At 36.4% G+C, this 20,114-nt stretch overlaps 1 protein-coding gene across 4 annotated transcripts in view; it reads right to left on the reverse strand.

Moving 5' to 3' along the window:
- Nucleotides 1–13,127, reverse strand: part of LOC126972392 (nicotinamide/nicotinic acid mononucleotide adenylyltransferase 1) — a 30,837-nt gene extending 17,710 nt beyond the window's left edge. Inside the window, exons 1-7 of one of the 4 annotated variants that reach the window (XM_050819107.1) lie at nt 12,896–13,120; nt 12,701–12,812; nt 10,536–10,647; nt 4,377–4,592; nt 2,871–2,972; nt 402–562; nt 2–41 (exon numbers count right to left, since the gene is read on the reverse strand). In XM_050819107.1, coding sequence (XP_050675064.1) covers nt 35–41; nt 402–562; nt 2,871–2,972; nt 4,377–4,592; nt 10,536–10,647; nt 12,701–12,812; nt 12,896–12,971 — 786 coding nt within the window. In that variant the 5' untranslated portion in view covers nt 12,972–13,120 and the 3' untranslated portion in view covers nt 2–34. Of the gene's footprint in view, nt 1; nt 42–401; nt 563–2,870; nt 2,973–4,376; nt 4,593–10,535; nt 10,648–12,700; nt 12,813–12,895 lie in introns of all 4 variants that reach the window. The other 3 variants (XM_050819105.1, XM_050819106.1, XM_050819104.1) reach the window with 3 other exon arrangements.
- Nucleotides 13,128–20,114: the final 6,987 nt, after the last annotated feature.

Raw genomic sequence — 20,114 nt, forward strand, 5'->3', positions numbered from 1 at the left:
CTGTTGTCCGGGCAGCGTGAACGGATAATTAATATTAATTTCTGTGGAACATAGGGTATACTGTGGTTTTCGTTATAAAACCTTCAAAGGTCTATAATTATATGAAAACGTGAGTGCAATCTACAATGGAGCAGGGCTATCAACTATATTATTCTAATGCTGTAATTGCAATAAATTGTAAGAAAGTTCGTCGATACGTCTGTTGGAAGTTAAATTTCTCTTAACACGACGTAAGTAAATATAATGATAGCATAATATCAAAATTTGTTAGCAAATAATAAATTAAATAAATAACATTGCTAGGTAAACATTCTATGAACAATTTTTTATCTTAAAGATAAAACCAGTTATGAGGGTACTTTTAGATTTTGCTCCCATATTAGATATAATTATTAACTCACTTAATTTGACTTCTAGCCCCATAGAGCCCATGCTGTATGATGTACGATATGACTGCATCGTCGGTCAGGTATTTCGGACTTTCTCCGCGGCGCACCAGACGACGAATCACCGTTGAACTAACGTCGCTAGTGATGTAGTTCGATATTACAATCACGTTGCGCTGGAAAATATTCATACATATTATTTATAAAAGTTCAAATTTCAAATTCAAATACATAATTATTTTATTCAACATAGGATTAATAAATCACCTTAAATAACAACAAAGAAAACAGGCCAGGTATATTACTTTAGTGGGCGTGACAAGCTACGTCTTACACTCGCGATTTGTGTGTCACTTCGTGTTAGTGTTCGTGCATTTCTCAAAATAGAGGTTAACAGTCAACCTCAATTTTTTTCGTCGTTTTCACAGCCGTCACAGTCTATCTAGACGTATAAATGATCTGAGTAAATCACTTATTGAACGTCAAAAGCTATCAATTTGAAAATATATGGCTCAGACCTAACGGCCGCAAAAGCTAGCCGAGGTCTCTTTTTTTTAAATAAAATTTGGATTATGGACGATCGTTACATTCCTAATGTGTGGTTTCATATTAATAATATATCATCCGAATGCTATAGAACATCAACCAATTAAACGTTTTTTTTATGGAATAGGAGGACAAACGAGCGTACGGGTCACCTGGTGTTAAGTGATCACCGCAGCCCACATTCTCTTGCAACACCAGAGGAATCACAAGAGCGTTGCCGGCCTTTAAGGAAGGTGTACGCGCGTTTTTTGAAGGTTACCATGTCGTATCGTCCCGGAAACACCGCACAAGGAAGCTCATTCCACAGCTTTGTAGTACGAGGGAGAAAGCTCCTTGAAAACCGCACTGTGGAGGACCGCCACACATCCAGATGGTGAGGATGATATCCTAACTTGTGGCGTGTCGTGCGAAGGTGGAATACGGCGGCAGGAATCAGGTTAAACAGCTCTCCGGAACACTCCCCGTGATAAATGCGGTAGAAGACACACAATGAAGCGACGTCTCTACGCAACGCCAAGAGATCCAGCCGTTCACAGAGCACTGAGTCCCCGACAATTCGAGCTGCTCTACGTTGCACGCGGTCAAATGGATCGAGCAGATACTGGGGTGCGCCAGACCAGAGATGACAGCAATACTCCTTGTGTTCGCCGGACCTGCGCTTTGTAGAGCGCTAGAATGTGGGCCGGCTTCAAGTATTGCCGTGCTCTATTGATGACGCCCAGTTTCTTCGAAGCCAATTTGGCTTTGCCCTCCAGATGGCCACAAAATTGGCAATCGCTCGAGATTTCGAGACCCAGTATTCCGATACTATGTTGTACGACAATTCTTTTGAATTTCGAAACGCATGCATATTTGTAACATTCTCGGGGTTCGTGTTGTAAAAGCAATATTTACCCATTTTATTTAAGCATAATTACCCAAGTATTGTAGAGAATCAAGAGCATTTATATTAAATAAGTAATAAATTTAACTAGTACAGTCCCCGCGCGTTGAAAAAGGGATAGGCCGACATCTTTGTTACGTCATAGTGAAGACACGTTGCACGCATGCACACACTTCAAAATTACCAAACAAAAGGACCAATTGCAAATTAACGAGTATCTAATGACGTCACGCAGGCGTTTAATATGACAAGGCTCCGTCTCTTTTTTTATTCCTTAACTTTAATATAAGGCTGTAGAACTATAATTGAAATAAGATATTTTTATGATTCAGTGACAAAATTCAAACTGCTTCGAAAATTGTCCGAAAACAATTTGCTATAATAGCCACGCTTGGCAGGCGGGTTAGCGATCACAGTAGATGTTGATACTTCTCGGAAGGATAATGCTGCCCATGTATCCCTTAAAGTCAAAGTCAAAGTTTTTATTTGCATAAACATGTTAGATTGATGTTACATAAATATTATTAAGTACATGTTTGCCACATTTATGACGTGCAAATTTTATAAAATACGTTATATACGTATAAAGTGCATTACTTACAATAATATAAATTTAATTTAACAAAAGATTAGTAGCAGTATTATACAGTATATAGTCAAGATTTTATTTGAAGATATTCGTCTAATGAATATAAGCAGTTTTTACTAAGGTATATTTTCAATTAAGATGAGAAATTCCTATTTTACGATACCTCTCTTATTATTTTTGGGATGTGATTATAGATTTTTATGCACATACACAAACAGTTTCTCTGAAATAATGTAGTTCTACAGCAAGGTACTTGTAGTTTGGTGGGGTCCCTGGATGGGAAAAGAAAAGTGTTTTCATGTTTACTGAATTCGCTAAATTTTTTTCGAACAAACATACAGCACTCAAATATGTATAATTCAACAATAATTGTTAATAAGTTATCTTAGTCGCCTCTTACGACACCCACGGGATCACATAGGTTTTTTTCTGGTGACACCATACCCACTAATATTGAATAGCTTACTCGATATTTGTAAAGTATGTCCGACTCGTTGATCATTCGGCCGGGATCGCTGCCGACGCGCGACACCACTACGATGCCGTAGCGACCCAGTATCGTCTCCAACTGAAAGCGCCAATCATAAATCAAATCAAATCAAAATAACTTTATTCATGTAGGTCACGGAAATGACACTAATGAATGTCAAAAAAATTATTTTTCTTATTGAATCTACCGCTAATTCGTAAAGGGTTGTGCTAATGAGAAGAAGTAGCAAGAAACTCATTGCCACTCTTTTATATCAAGATTTACATTTAACTTAATATACTCTCCAAGTTATGTTTAAACGAGCAATTATTTTACAAATTATCAATATTTTGAGTAACATAATTCGGGTACATATTACTTTTCTTTCAGGAAATGTAGAAGTTATTGATAATGATTTAGATTGCATTATTCTGATAGTCAATATTACTTCGTTTCACTTTAATCAATAGGGCCACGTACAGATCCCTGCGATCGCATAAATAAATAATGAAGATCCAGAGAGATTGATACTAAAGCGATACAATCATTTACTTGATTTATAGTTTATGGTATGGTACACAATCAAAAGGTTTGGACTAACCCACCTATTCATAATGGTCCGCTAACTTTAAACAGCCGCTAAGGAGTGTTTTTTCTCATTCTGACTTAGGTCAATAGAAGAAGACAGAGTGAGAATTAGCAATGCTTAAAGTTAGCAGACTATTATGAATAAGGGGGTAAGTCTTTACGCAAATTCTTTCAAGCATCGCTTTACTTCTTATTTATCGAAGCTCAGCTAAATTTTATGAAAATAAGGGACGAGACGAGCAGGACGTTCAGCTGATGGTAATTGATATGCCCTGCCCATTACAATGCAGTGCCGCTCAAGATTGCTTCTGAGCGGCACTACAACTGCGCTCGTCACCTTGAGACATAAAATGTCACGTCTCATTTGCCCAGTAATTTCACTAGCTACGCCGCCCTTCAGACCGAAACACAGTTATGCTTACACATGACTGCTTCACGGCAGAAATAGACGCCGTTGTGGTACCCATAATCTGGCCGGCATCCGGTGCAAAGGAGCCTCCCACTGGTATAAAGCATATCTAAATACACAATATCGTAAGCTACTCGTGTGTTGAGAATCTCAAAAATCTTCGAATTTTGCTTAATATTCTGTTATAATATATTTATGTATTAATTTTTTTTATACGACAATAAGGGACGAGACGAACAGGACGTTCAGCTGATGGAACTTGATACGCCCTGCTCATAACAATGCAGTGCCACTCAGGATTCTTGGAAAACCCAAAAATTTCTGAACGCCACTACAACTGCGTTCGTCACCTTGAAACATAAGATGTTAAATTTCATTTCATTAGCTACGGCGCCCTACAGGCCGAAACATATTACTGCTTCACGGCGTCTTCCGGCAACCTGTGCAAAGGAGCCTCTCACTGGTAAAATAACTAACTCATCACGTAACGTACTAATATGACTTACGTCTTCATCAGACCACAACCCAGGTGTGGCGAAAGACTCCAACAGGTCCGCGCCACACAGAAGCTTCACCGTGACGTCATCGCTGACGTTACCGTTCAACATCTGGTTCAGATTGTCCGGCTCGTCTATATTGTTGACGTTCAGAATGTCATCAGGTAACCAAGATGGCGGATCCTCATTTAAATTGTGCGATGATTTGTGCTTGTTTATCGTGTCCTGCAAAATCCAAATAATTTCTTAATACAAATGTTTTTTTTTTAATGAAAACATGAGTACGACGTTCAGCTGGTGGTAATTGATACGCCCTGCCCATTACATTGACATTGAAAACCCCCAAAAATTCTGAGGGGCACTACAACTGCGCTCGTCACCTTGAGACATAAGATGTTAAGTCTCATTCTATATATAATAGTTACTACTACAATTATGCACAAAACCTGACCAAGTTCAAATAATTGTTTTTTTTTAAAGAAAATAAGGGACGACACGAGCAGGACGTTCAGCTGATGGTAATTGATACGCCCTGCCTATTACAATGCAGTGCCACTCAGGATTCTCGACGACCCCCAAATATTCTGAGCGGCACTACAACTGCGCTCGTCACCTTGAGACATTAGATGTTAAGTCTCATTTGCCCAGTAATTTCACTAGCTACGGCGCCCTTTAGACCGAAACACAGTAATGCTTACACACTACTGCTTCACGGCAGAAATAGGCGCCGTTGTGGTACCCATAATCTAGCCGGCATCCCATGCAAAGGAGCCTCCCACCTAACATGTTCAGTTATGATACACGTGTCGTGCGTGAGGCATGCTTAAAATCTGAACATCCATGATTCAGAAATTGAAGACCAAGATTAGACTCAAAAATTTCTGATCAGTAATTAATATTCTTGTACTAAATTTATTTAGGGCGAAGAGTAAGCAGAAAACACGCAAACATGGTGTTTTTAAACAAGTTTTGTGGTGAAAGTATAGCATTTCGAGCTATGAACACTACTTAATCCTGTTACACATATCCTTAAGTCTTATTTGTAGGTTGCTAATGCTTGCTGTTGGTTATAGTTAACACTGCCGAGCCTTTTTGAACTACCACTTTTCTTTGAAGTCAAACAAGTTTTTTTGGCATGGCGTGACGCATTTTTTGGTACTTCTCTCAGAAAAGTTATTCTTATTTATTTATTTATTTATTTATAGGACAACCAGTAGTTGTTACATTCTAATACGCTTAAAATATATCAAATATTAACAAATAATGAGTTGAATGTACAACAAATTAAGGTGTCACAACATGCACACGTCTTTGCTTCCGTGACACCAAGAAAACAATTATATAAAATAAAGCAAAAATTATAAAATCAAGATATAAATTTGAAAAGAAGAAGAAATAAAAAGAAGAAGAATATTAATCAATATTATATTATTATAGCTTGTACTTTTTTGTATAGGTTAATTTATTCAGATTAATAGTGAATAACGAGGATTGTAAGCATATAAACTGTTTTCCACGCAAGAATTTTGAAAATATTGCCTTTCTTACATAGATGACGGGCCGGCAGCCGTGACTCATATCGCTCAAGGTCGCTGGCATTTAGTGTCGCCTTAATGATTTGGTCATATAGAGAGGATATATTAAAGTATCGATCAATGAATGAGCCCTTTATCCTGAACCTAATTATTTTTTAAATATAGTTTTTGTTTAGATAATATCTCTCAGTTCAGTGTAGGATATCGTATCATCAGTTTTGGCATAGGCCTTTCCTCTTCCATCATTATTAGGTCACTATGCAATCTTTATACATAAAAATTTCATGTCACGTTGTTTGTCAACGATGAACTCTTAGGAGTACTTAGGTACTGAAATTTTCATGAAATTTTGCACAAGGTGTGCAATTTGATCCAAATTGACAGATACGTTAATTTTTTTTTCGATTCGCGTCCTTAATATGTTTTAATTTAAAATTTTATGGCTGCGTGTAGATTTTGAGGACCGCGTCCATCTAAATGTGTGTCTACAGGTAAATTTTACAAAAACCCAATAAAACAGTTTTAGATTTTTTTTATGGGATAGGAGGACAAACGAGCGTACGGGTCACCTGGTGTTAAGTGATCACCGCCGCCCACATTCTCTTGCAACACCAGAGGAATCACAAGAGCGTTGCCGGCCTTTAAGGAAGGTGTACGCGATTTTTTTGAAGGTACCCATGTCGTATCGTCCCGGAAACACCGTACAAGGAAGCTCATTCCACAGCTTTGTATTAAAGATTTCCTCCAAATCGGGCCCGCGACCCCTTAAAGTAATTTTCGATATTCCTAATTGTGTCGTTCCGTTTGGCCATGCCAAATTCACCCTGCAAATATATTAATATACAGTACGTATATATATATGTCCGAAATTGGAAACACCCATCTTATACGTTCCAGACAGAAAGATATTATCATTCTGTTTTATGTTAAAATATTCCCATACATTAAATCTTTAAAATTATTGTTTTTCATCTATATCTATATTATATATAAAAATGAATTGCTGTTCGTTAGTCTCGCTAAAACTCGAGAACAGCTGGACCGATTTAGCAAATTTAGGTCTTGAATTATTTGTGGAAGTCCAGATAAGGTTTAAAAGGTGGATAAATAGGAAAATGCTGCTAAATTAAATAAAAACAACAAATTTGTTTTTCCTTTGATGTGTCCATACATAATTTCTATGAGAGAATTTATTGACGCACGGTTTGACAGTTCTGCTGTCAAACAATTTCATTACGACAGCAGGGTGCATATTTTACGAAGTAATTTTTGATGTTATGATATATTATTGACAAATTCATATAAAAACATTATATTTATTATATACAGAACAACGTCTATCGGGTCAGCTAGTCGCTTATGTAACGAAGTCGACATACGATTATCAAAACTATAAACTAATGAAAAAATATTAAATTAAAAGTTAATATTTTTTTATTAGTTTGTTATTTTTAAGTGATATCCCTCACTTCTGAGAGTAAATCGGTCCGACCAGACCACTCGGACGGTTGGCTAAGTTAGTAAGAGCGCCCGAGAGGCGCGAGTTCGAGAACCGCATCGTTCATTCGTTTTGGTACAAATTAAATTTGTAAATTTTTAATAATCGTCAAAATTACGGTGTAGAATCATTACTCCACATTATATTTTATCTCTATATACAGAACAATATCTATTGTTATGACAAACATAACAACATATTTACATTTCGAGATAAGATTTAATTAAAGTCAAGGTTTTAATATAATAAAGTAAGATAAAAATTGTTACAAGTTTTGTTTTTAATATTGACACACAAATTATCATGCCTCAAACTAAGCATTAGTATGGGTGCAAGACAACGGTTCATCTTATACATACTCAAACATACATAAAAACGCATTATAAATTCCCATGACTCGAAATCAAATCAAGGTATAGGTATAATAATAGGCTAAGGGAAAAGCTTCTTCCCATCTTATATGAAAACTCATTTTATTTAAATATATTATCTAATATATAAAATTCTCGTGTCACGGTGTTAAACATTGAACTCCTTCGAAACGGCTTGAGGGTGACCACCCTTAACATTTAGGGGGATGAAAAATATATGTTTTCCGATTCTCAGACCTACCCAATTCAAGTCAAGCCGTTTCGGAGGAGTTCAATGTGTAACACCATGACACGAGAATTTTATATATTAGATGAATAAAATACGTGAGCTTTTCAAAATTTTGATTGAATCACTGTCGGAAAATATTCTAGACGAAGCTACTTTTCTTACTCGACCAATCCCGTTTTTTGATGCAACCAAGTCTCTATATCCTCGTTTGGTTTTGATAAGGATTAACCCCCTTATCCATAATGGTCCGCTAACTTTAAACAGCCGCTTAGGAGTTTTTTTTCTCATTCTGACTTAGGTCAATAGAAGAAGACAGAGTGAGAATTAGCAATGCTTTAAGTTAGCAGACTATTTGAATAAGGGGGTAAGTATTTGAAAGTCCCTCACACGAAATTTTTTTTTTAATTTTTTTGACATTTTCTTTTTAATTTGTTTGATTATGAGTCAACATTAAAAAATACATACAACTTCAAATTTTCACCCATCTATGATCAACAGTTACTTTTGTATCGCGATTTTAATATCGGCAATACAACGTTTGCTGGGTCAGCTAGTATTATATAGAATACATGACCCATATGCCGTTTAGTTCGATGAATTTTTGCCATCTTGTAGGTAAGTAAGGAATTTTCTTCCACGTACAACAAAACTGTTGAATGAGCTTCCTTGTGCGGTGTTTCGCTAAAAATGCGCGTACACCTAATAGGCCAGCAACGCTTCTGTGATTCCTCTGGTGCTGCAAGAGAATGTGCGTGGCGGTGATTACTTAAGGCGAAGAGTAAGCAGAAAACACGCAAACATGGTGTTTTTAGACAAGTTTTGTTGTGAAAGTATAGCATTTCGAGCTATGAACACTACTTAATTCTGTTACACATATCCTTAAGTCTTATTTGTAGGTTGCTAATGCTTGCTGTTGGTTATAGTTAACACTGCCGAGCCTTTTTGAACTACCGCTTGTCTTTGAAGTTAAACAAGTTTTTTGGCATGGCGTGACGCAGTTTTTTGGTACTTCTCTCAGAAAAGTTATTCTTATAGCTTGTACTTTTTTGTGTAGGTTCATTTATTTAGATTAGTAGTGAATAACGAGGATTGTAAGCATATAAACTGTTTTCCACGCAAGAATTTTGAAAATATTGGCTTTTTTACATTGATGGCGGGCCGGCAGCCGTGAACTCATATCGCTCAAAGTCCTCCTCTTCCTTAAAACAAAGGTAGCGACATTGTTGCTGTAGTAATTCTTGGACTTCTGATCAATAAACGCGACAGGTAAGTCTTGGCATTCCTCTATTGATGATAATCTAACACTAGCTAAATGATTCTGAATCTGAAGGAGGAAGGTGACCGTATTTTTTGCTGAGTGGCTAAAAATGTGCGTGGTCTAGGGTCATCGTGATGAAGATCTACTGAAAGATTCTGACGCTTCTCTAAACTTCTTGGTTGATAATGTTTCCCAACCTGGTCAGGCCCATAATGAACATTACAAAACAATAAATCGATATAAAATAGAATTCAGGTCTCTTATACATAAAATCAAACAATCAACATCATTCTAAAGTTCTGCGTGATATAGATTTGCAAAACTTGAACTTGGAATTGCGTTTTAGTGAAATACTTCGACATGCCACATCGCTATCATGCAAATTAATGCGGTTAGTTATAAATACAAAAATGGCATAATAATTTAAAGGTCAGCATTCACTATCAACTATTTCCGTCCTTGCGGTCGCAGCCTTGATATTTTCCGCGGCATATTTATCGCTCCGTACCGACCGAAGAATACGTCATATCGTTAGATTGCAATTAGGGTGACCATCCGTCCGAATTAATACGGGCATGTCCGGACTTTTAGACTCTTTCATTATTATTATTAATTAGATAGATAAACTCTATAGTAATAAAACTACACAATATTTTTAAAATATATATAAATGAGATCAACTTAAAAGTCCGGTCTTTTATCGAAATGTCAGTCTTTTTGTCCGGACTTGTCAAATTTACAAACTAAAATTACATCCTCACCATTTCATGGAACTAATAAACCACCTTTCATAGACCTAAAATTTGGATAGTTTTTGTAAATATTGTATATTCTTGTTTGCACATTTGTAAGATTTTTCCATTTTTGTTAAAATATTTCTAAAAATGTTTAGCATTATCTGTTACTGTTTTTATCCCAATAAATAAAAAATGATGGTGAAATCATATTCACTTTATTCATGATTATTTTACTTTTACCACCACTTTGAAAAAGGTTGTGCTTTAAAGAGAAGGCGCAAGAAACTCATTTTAAATCAACATTTATGGCTTCATCATTTTAAAAATAATTTCAAATACAATAAATGTAAAATGATGCAACAAAAATACTCAAACATCATATACTAAATGCCTTACATGAGTAAGTAAAAAAAAGTAAGCCTCTAGAACAGGCAGTGACTAAATTTCCGCTGTAAACAGTGTGTAAATCCATAAATTTGTGGCCACACAGATTAAACTACTGCATTAAAGACATTGGTAGTTAACTCAAACCACTCTCACCTGATGGTACTGCAGTGAAACTCTGGTCCTACTCCAGCCAGCCTGCTGTGTCTCCCACTCAGATACTTTGACCCAACTCGAAGATTTTAATGATAATTTCAGCATTTCAATTCTGTAACAAATATTAATTTTTGTAAAAAAAGCTTATTTTACATTTTAAGGATTCCATGGGTATGGAATTCCTTAAGAGGTCTGCCCATCTATCAAGAACCTATTTATTTAAGACTACACTGTTCGCTCGTTTGTCTGTCTGTCAGCAAGCTGTATCTCATAAACCATGACTTGATCTTGATACATAATATAAGATCTTGTACAATATTACAGATCTGTGTGTGTGAGAATTCAACATGTGGTGGTCTGATCTGCCACACAGAGTCAAGTTGAATTTAATAACTAATAAGTTTTCCTATCCTAAGCTGTAAGAACTTTAGAAAGAAAAGAAAAAACTTCTGAATAGACTTTCTTTACTCAGGAATCAAATTTGAAAACATAGATACCTTTTAACCCTGTCACGATACAGCCATTATAAAGCATCACATTATTATAACATGTAAGGAAATGGAAACCAATAGGGTATTTCTAATTATTAAATAACAATATCCAGACAACCGGATTGAAACTTGAACAAAAGAAAACTAATATGACATATGGATTTGAACCGGGGTCTTCTGCTTTCCTGATCACCCAATGTCCCATCTGAGCTATTTCAGTCTGGTATATAGTTGGCGAAATTTACCTTTGTATTCTAATGTTATTGTTCCTGTTTCTCATCAAAACACAGATAAAACTTCATTTTTTTTTAATTGAAACCTAGCTAGATAGATTTATTTCCCCCGAAATCTAATAGTATACTAAATTTAATGGAGCCGTTTCCGAAATTCAGATTATATGTATATATACAAGAATTGCTCGTTTAAAGATATAAGATTAAAGTTGAAACAATAGACTCTAAACAACTATCAATGCATAGGCATGGCTTGTTTATTTCATCCTATCACTAAGACTAGATATCCAGTCTTGCTATTATAAAAATACCACAGTTCAAAAGTGTAACAAGTCATAAACCGGTTTTTATGCAGAGATCTAAGCTGATAGAGTGGTCATTGGTAGGTTAGTTTAGAAAGATAATAATAAATCTTTATTGCAATATTATTATGGTATTTACTTTGATTAACCACAGTATATTTTATTTAAATATAAATGTTAAGTAATTTTTATGTGTATTATGTAACAATTAACTAAGTAACTTCTTCTCTTTAACTCTAATCATGTGATCAAACCTTGCAGTATGAGCAGATAATTATATTGGAGCAGAGGGGTCCTATTTCAAGTGGGCTGTCATTTGCAGCCACACACATTAGTTAGCTGTCAGTGTGTATGAGTAATATTTCTTAAACATTCCTTTTTAACCTCTTGACACATTATGATAGAACAATGAGTAGAATCGGAATTAAATGTTGTTCCAGTCAATTGTGTATTTTGTAACTGCCACTTGATTGATGACTAGAGAGAATCAGGGGGTCATGATCTACAACTTTCTCGCAATTTTGGTGTTGCAGGATGATGCTGGTGACCACTTGAAATCTACTTATTCACTTGTTTATTCTCATCTTCCATATAAAAATTTCCTACTTTGGCATTTAAAAAATGTGATAAATATGATAGAACTAAACTATGATAGATAAACACAAAACTGTCATAGTTTTGTTAGATATATAAAATTTTCAAGCCATTTATTGATACACTACTGTGTATCAATAGATTATAGTCAACCAAAATAATTTCGCATCATATTGCAGCTTGTAAGTGCTAATTTTTTGTGGTGATTTTATAAGATAATTTAAGTTAGCTGATAGTGTATGGGTACAGTATTGCTTTTCACATTTTTTTTTATGTAAAAAGGCATTTGGACTTGATGCTGAATGTTAATTAAAATAGTTTAAAATATAAGGTGGTATAAATCTGTAATATACTAAAATTTGCTAGTAATAAAGGGAGAGCCTAATCATTCATCAAACAGATTGAGAATTAAGCATGTGTCACCTGGTAGTAAGTGGACATTGACACTCATACTCTCAATAACCAGAGAAGTTATTAATTAAAAACTTCCTTAGTCCAAAAAACGAATACCTAAGCAATATTTACATCACAGTCTGTATTCCTACCTGTGGGGTGCAGGCACTAGATCTTTTTTTCCATAAGCATCATGCACAGGAGACACAATACCCCCAACAATTGTACCCAATCCAAATGAATGCATATAGTCTTTCGCAATTTCTGCAACATTAAACAAAAATTGTATATAAATAAATGAATGGATTTTTACAAATTTTGCTGAAAAACTATACAGTGATTATTACCGAATAATCTTAGATGCATATACGTAGGAGGACTAAAACTACCACACGCCACTAAAACTACTTTTCCCTGAGACATGATTACTTAGTATCAATTTTTTTTCACATAAAATACATTTTCTCTCACAGTGTTGAAATTATTGATTAGTGTTATTGATGGAGACTGAATCTCGTTAGAGTAATAGTCACAGGTAATAGTGTTCTGTGGACTGAATAATAAATATTGCTAAATTTATCTTGTGAAAATAACCTTGAAATCATGTCACAGTTACAGTGACAGACGACAGTAACATGGAGTAACTGACAATATGTCAATTGTCAATGATGATACGAAGTCCAGCGCTAACCTTTCCACAAAAGGCACAATAAAAAGAATAGAACCGCGGGCCAACCATGAACTCTTATTGCGATTCAATTGACAACCTAAAATGAACTGCTTTGCTATTTCGTACCGCGACGTGATTAATGCTATCTATTTTAGGTTGACGTCAAATCAACCGATTAAATCGCAATCATGTCAATTGATTTGATTAGTTCTTTCATTCAATCGTACCATGAGGTAATATTTCAACCTAAACTGGATAGCTTATATGTCAAAGTGAGCGATTCGAAAAAGGTCCTACTTCCTTAGAGGAAAGTGAATCGTATTGTTAATAACATTTTAAAATAGTGAAAAAATACAGAAAAGGAAAATTTTATTGATGAAAGATGAGGTGAGAATACTTTATCGGACTTTTTTGTAAAACAAAATACTAAAAATAAATACCAAAAATGAAAACACTAAAGACGAGGCAGTAACGGCCCGTACTATAGCCTGTTCGCAAGAACGAATTAAAAAAAATGTACTGTGTGGTCCTGTCAAATCAAACATCAATGGAGGTGCGTTCATAACTCGTAATTTTTACGAAAACACCTAAACATTTAATTTGTAATTCAAAGAACTATATTAATTTATGTTACTATTATTTAATAAGTACAAAAAAATATTAATTGTTTATAAAATGACGCTATAAAGCGCAATTTGTTTTTTTAGTATATTCTACGCAAAAAAACCGCTAAAATCATATCATTTTAGGTTCCGAAACGCAACGCATATGGTTCGAGTAAGAGAGACAAACTTATGCAACGACTGTAGAGCGTCATCTCTTTCGCACCACAGACAAATTTATTTCGTTCATTCTTCTTAAGGGATCCAAACGCGATTCAGTAATAGGCACTTCATGGTACGAATTTCAGCGATTCAGTTTAGGTACCTTAAACGAACTGCATCGGAATCGCATCGCTTATTAAAAGTTGATGTTAGGCCTTCAGAACGACAGAACTCTCGAAAATAATTTAGGAAGGTAACTAAGTCTACAGAGATCTCCGTATCTATATGTATGAAAAAGTGTCCGTTAAAACGCGTTCAATAAAGGCGCTGCGGTAGCCTACGATAAATTTTATAGAAAGCGCCAAACGTAATGAGAATAAGATAAAGAAATAAACAAGGATTAAACAATATCCATTTCATTTTGGCGAACTTTAAAAAAAAATATATTATCGGAGCATACTCATATGACATATTATTATTTTTTACCGCGTTTTTTTACAAGTCATGTTGAATTCACCAAACATCACTCCATTTACAACAGCTATGTTCATATCGTCAAGTATGAAACAAATAAACATGGTGTTTGTAAAATAAAAATTACTTTAAAAACACACAGATATATATTATTTAAATATATACTAATGTTAGTGTTAAGTAACACTCTTAAAGCTTAATTCTATTTTTCCTTATATATTTACATTAAATATTTACAAATGGAGTAAAAACCAGGGATTGGAGAGACCGTGTATTTCAGGAGGTTTACAATTGTATATGGAAGAATGCATTAAATAACAACTAAAGAAAAAATGGTTCATATCTCCCCAATCTAGGCCCCGATCACACAAAGAGTGATCCCTAACCCTAAGTTTTGCCAGAAATACTGGAGAGCAGACATTGAAATTACAGGTTTATGGGCACTCTTCAATATCGAAAACCATGGTTTTGGTGGGATACCAGGTTAAAGATCTCCATAGAATTTTCCTTTCAAAGTTTTGGATGTTTTCCAAATATTGGACCAATGTATGTAATTGACGATGTATTTCGATTTATCACGGATTTCAGATTAGTGCAGTCATGAGAAAAAATTTGGTGTGTTAGAGGGTTCCTGTTTGTGAGGCTGACTTAGCACATGCATCTGCACTTTCATTACGCAGGAATGACCTAGTTTCCATGCTAAAATTATGTTAATGTTGAGTTTATGGCACTCATGTAATTACTTCCTAATTTCAAAAATATTTGGAAACCAACTTTTTGAACAAAATGGATATGAGAGATTTGCTTGGATGCAACTTTTAGAATTTGTAAGTATAATGGAGTTGGTCAAACTGTGGAATTTTATGAATTCGATGGCCTTTGAGATAGCAATTGAGTCCCCTGTAAATACAGATGTGACAGCAGCGCCAGCTGGACGCACTACCAGCATGGCTGAAAGGCTGGCGACTCTCGGCAAATGACAGGAATACACAGGCCATCTGTCTATGCAGGCAGTCTACTAGTCTGCAGAAGCTGAAGTTTTGCGGAGAGGACATCCTGTGGTTTCCGATGGTTGAATACCTCGGAGTCACGATTGCTCGTCGCCTCAATATGACACAGCACGTCGAAGACACTGTGACGAAGGCCAACATCGCCGCAGCTCTCTTCCTTCCAGTGCTATCCGCCAGCCTCCCTCTGAAGAACAAGGCGGGGTCTACAACACCTAATATCCCGCCTCACGTACGCAGCACCAGCATGGTACGCACTCGTGACAGGCGGCTTGGCACCCCAAAATAAGATTCTCCGCCGTGTACCGGGATCCCCATGGTACGTGAGGAACACCACGAGCCAGAGGGGCTTGGGAGTTGAGAGCCTTGACGCCTTCATTAGGCGCCTCGCTGTCGCTATGTTCTCGCGCGCCGATGTGGAAGATTTCGAACATTTGCGGTACCTGACACCCTGGCACGTGAGGCTACCCAACGCCACAGCTTCCCGCGAGACCTCCTGTAGCGGGTTGAAGAAGAGGAGGACGTTCGTGCTCGTAGCACCGCCCCTCTGATCGCCCCGTAGCCTTACGGGGCTTGATCTCTAGGCCACCCAGGGCCACGATCGCCACCCCACTGGACATGACGCCGCGCGCAAAGTTCTTACATTGGGCGCCAAACTTGAAGACGAACGCAAAGCATCCGCTCCCCCACCAACTCAAAGAAGAAGATGATTGCAAACGGGATTATCCGCTCCCCCACCACCTCAAGAAGAAGATGACTACAAAGGGGAGCATTCAACTCCCCCACCCACTGGCTTGGGCATATTTATGCCCAGCACTAGAAACCTGATTTAGGGGGCAAGTAGGCATCCTTAAAAGTCATCCCCCATGCCCCCTACGGGTGAAATGACATCACTGTGTATCATCACAGTTGACAAATCTACGCACAAGCATATTGCATCTGAGAGCCAGCGCACGACGCTCAGGCTCGATATCTTCATCATCTGTAAGATATATGTCCCAAATACTTTAACCGTTCACTCTTTTTACAGCTATACTATTCAATTATCGAACTAATATATATTATTGGAACTTTTAATGTACTCCGTCCAACCCTAAAAACCATCATTTCCAATTGGTTCACATTGTATTTTAGGCCATGTACCGTATTTTTCAGATCCGCTATCGACTGTATATGAATGACCTATACAAGTTGAAGTCAGCCCACCTTGACGACCAGCCTAATCTATGTTTATTAGACAGTGAGTCAAGTGAGCCAAGGCAAGCAGTTTATTTGGTTCTCGTACTAGTATCATAACAGAGCGACAACCTTCAGGAGAACCGAACTCATCGATAGTTTTTTCCACAGTAAATCATTGTTTCAAGGTCAAAAGCCCGACTAGGATCTATAAAACATGCTTATACGGATGTGTAGCGACTTTCGTAAATCCTAACTACATGTTTTAAACTGAATATTGCCGCGTCCGTTAAGAGACCAGGGTGAAAGCTTAACTGTACGTCATCAATACAAACATTCTGCATTAATTCAGATAAATTAACCTTTCAAAGATTTTACCCAAAATGGTGCCTAAGAAAATTGGTATATAGTTGTAGTGGAAAGATTACCTGTCTTATTTTTTGGAACTGGGACTACTAACTACTGCTTTCATTAAATCACTCGGTAAGAAGGGAAAATTTAACAGTAATGAATATAATTATTGTGCTAGTAAACTAAAAATTTCCGGTCCAGCAAATATAATAATATGTTCAATACTGAGACCATCTTACCAGGGGACAGACATGCCAGGGGACTTATCTCTAGACATGCTGTTGCAATCTTTAGTATTTCATCAGGACTAAAACTATTACATCGTTATTGGTCTAGGCAATTTGTTTGTTACTCATGTTGTAGCTGTCGTTGGAAGAAGTACTTACCGGGTCAATTTCAATGGCACTCCATAAGCATGGTGCATATGAAACGGGATAGCTTCTCTGGGATGTTCAGGTTGAGTTTACTCCTCAGCACATGAAGAGACACATTGTCATATGCAGCTTCAATATCGAAGAAAACTCAAAAAATATGATTTTCTGCAGCCCCTGTACATTCAACGTCCCACCAAGGAGTAGAAATTGTAGTGTTAGATGGTTTTTTTTAATGGAAAATTATTATCTGCACAGGAGATCATTGCCTCTACTAGATTGTTATAATTATCTATAACATTATTTCGATTTGATAAGGTAAAGGACTCTATTTTTTGATCAAGATTTGAGGCGAAATCATGTCAATTGACATTGGATAATCTGTATTTGAGGCATGTGGAAAAGTATTGACAAGGGATTGCCCTGTCAGATATGTGTATTAAAATAGGGAAATGATTACTACCTATTCTATTCAAATGATTTGAGTTTTCTTTAGTGTTAATTCCGCTAATATTTGTCTTAAAACAATTCGACACGTGTTTCGCCTCTACACGAGGCATTCTCAGGACATGTTGAGTCGCCAAAATCTGGCACGAGACTGAAACAAATGAGCCAGAAACCGATCTTTTATACCCTCGCCCCATGAAATGATGCGCAGTGATTGGTTGGCTGTTGTGACGCATTACCCCCGGAAGAGATACGTAACAATGGTGAAGGGACCAAATTTGTTTTATTATTTCTAATTGCTCTAACACATTCAAGCGAAATCCTTTTTCACATGTATGTAAAACATTATAATTATCATTGTTTCCGAGTGAGTGACCGATGTCAATTAAATGTTTCGCGAAGTGTGATTTTTCGGTATGATTATTCTTTAAATGCGGCAATATGTTCCTTTAATCTAATTTCGAAATTTCGACCCGTTTGAACTATATATACCCCGTTACAAGTGTCACAACTTAGTTTGTAAGCGCCGGATTTTTCGGAATTATTTAATCGATCTTTGCCATTACATATTCACAGATGGAAATTGTGATTCGTTCGGAAGGACACATTAATATTATATTTCCTAAATATTTTAGCTATTTTATCTGATATTGGACCAATATATGTCAAACTACTCATATATTTGGTATTTGATGGTGGTGGGACGGGATAAAATTCTGAATTAATTAAATGTTTTTGTTTATTTTTAATTAGTTTATTCACTAACTGTTTAAAGACACAAATTGTTTAAAGACAAATATTGGCGGAATTAACACTAAAAAAACTCAAATCATTTGAATAATTATGGATTTCCGCAAAGTAACGCCTACCTCAATAAACATTCTATTCTATTCTGTTCTTCCTACTATGGCTCCTGTGGAAGGTATAGATCACTACCTAGTGAATCAGTCAGGATGTTCCATGACAGGAAGGAGGCCAGACAAGGTGAGCATAAGAACAGTTCAACAGCAATTTTGGGGTTTTATAGGGGTTGGTGAACCCGCAGGACATTACTAGTTATGTCTCCGAAATGGCCATGGTAGCTGGACGAAATTTATTAATGAGATGAAGGAGACTGTATTTCTTGGGACGGAGGCTTCTCGTGTTCCATTGAAGAATAGAAACTCGGGCCATTGCTATTTGAGAAAGATTGGATTTGAGTGAGTTGATGGGCTACATAGACATTTCACACTAACACAAGCAATCAGATTTTGGGCACGCTCGATGATTTGCATTACCTATCTACGAATGTCAGTACGATAATATATTTATGGTACCAATAATAGTGTACTGTGTATAGTCTGTCCAGATGGACGAACAGAACCAAAAAAAGTCTATGGTACTTGGCTGTATGGACTTTTGACCCCTTTGCCTGTCCAGATGGACGAACAGAACCAAAAAAAAAAGTCTATGGTACCGAATATTGACGGTGCATGGAAAGCGCGGGAACTCTTGATTGCTTAGGACGGTCTTTTTAACTATAAAATTAAATATTTCTATTATATTGTATATAATCCTCATATTTTTGAAAAGTATATAAGTATTTGTATATGTTTATCATTTAATTTGTTTAGTATAAGTAAAAGTCTATATATTTAGTGATTTAGGTTTGTGCTAAGAGATGTCGAAAAGGCGCAAACAAACCAAGCCGGAACGAGATAAAGGTGAGTCTATTTTAGATTCCACCTCTGAAAGTAGCGAATACTCAGATTCGCGTACAGTTTTGGAAGACCACGAGGACTTTTATTCGCCATATAGGGTGGCCGACTATTGTCGCCGATATCCGGAAGACGCAGGTGCCGGTCATGAATTTATAGTCGTCATAGAGAGTGTCACTGAACAGCCACTTGGTAGTCGTGACATGCTAACTCTTAGTAGCTACTTATCGCGCTTCATTAAAGGCATTAAATATCTTAAGAAACTAAACAAATATAAGATAGGAGTAGTGTTTGAACGACCCAATTTGGCTAATACATTCCTAGACAACACGACATTTTTAAGGGAACAAAATATTAAGGCGTCCATCCCAGCTGGTGCCACTAAATTGTCTGGAGTGATTTCCTCCGTACCCATTGATATATCCAACAAAAAAAAATTCAAATCTTTGTCAAGTACAAAAAAAAATATTTCTGTTCGGCGTATAATGAAAAAAAAACAAATCCGATAGTGGTTTTATATTACAACCTACACAGGCAGTCATTATTACCTTTGCGTCATCTACTTCACTCCCAGATTACGTTCACTTAAAGATGTGCCGTCTACCAGTG

The sequence above is a fragment of the Leptidea sinapis genome, chromosome 26 (genome assembly GCF_905404315.1).
Source record: "Leptidea sinapis chromosome 26, ilLepSina1.1, whole genome shotgun sequence".
Classification (NCBI taxonomy): domain Eukaryota; kingdom Metazoa; phylum Arthropoda; class Insecta; order Lepidoptera; family Pieridae; genus Leptidea; species Leptidea sinapis.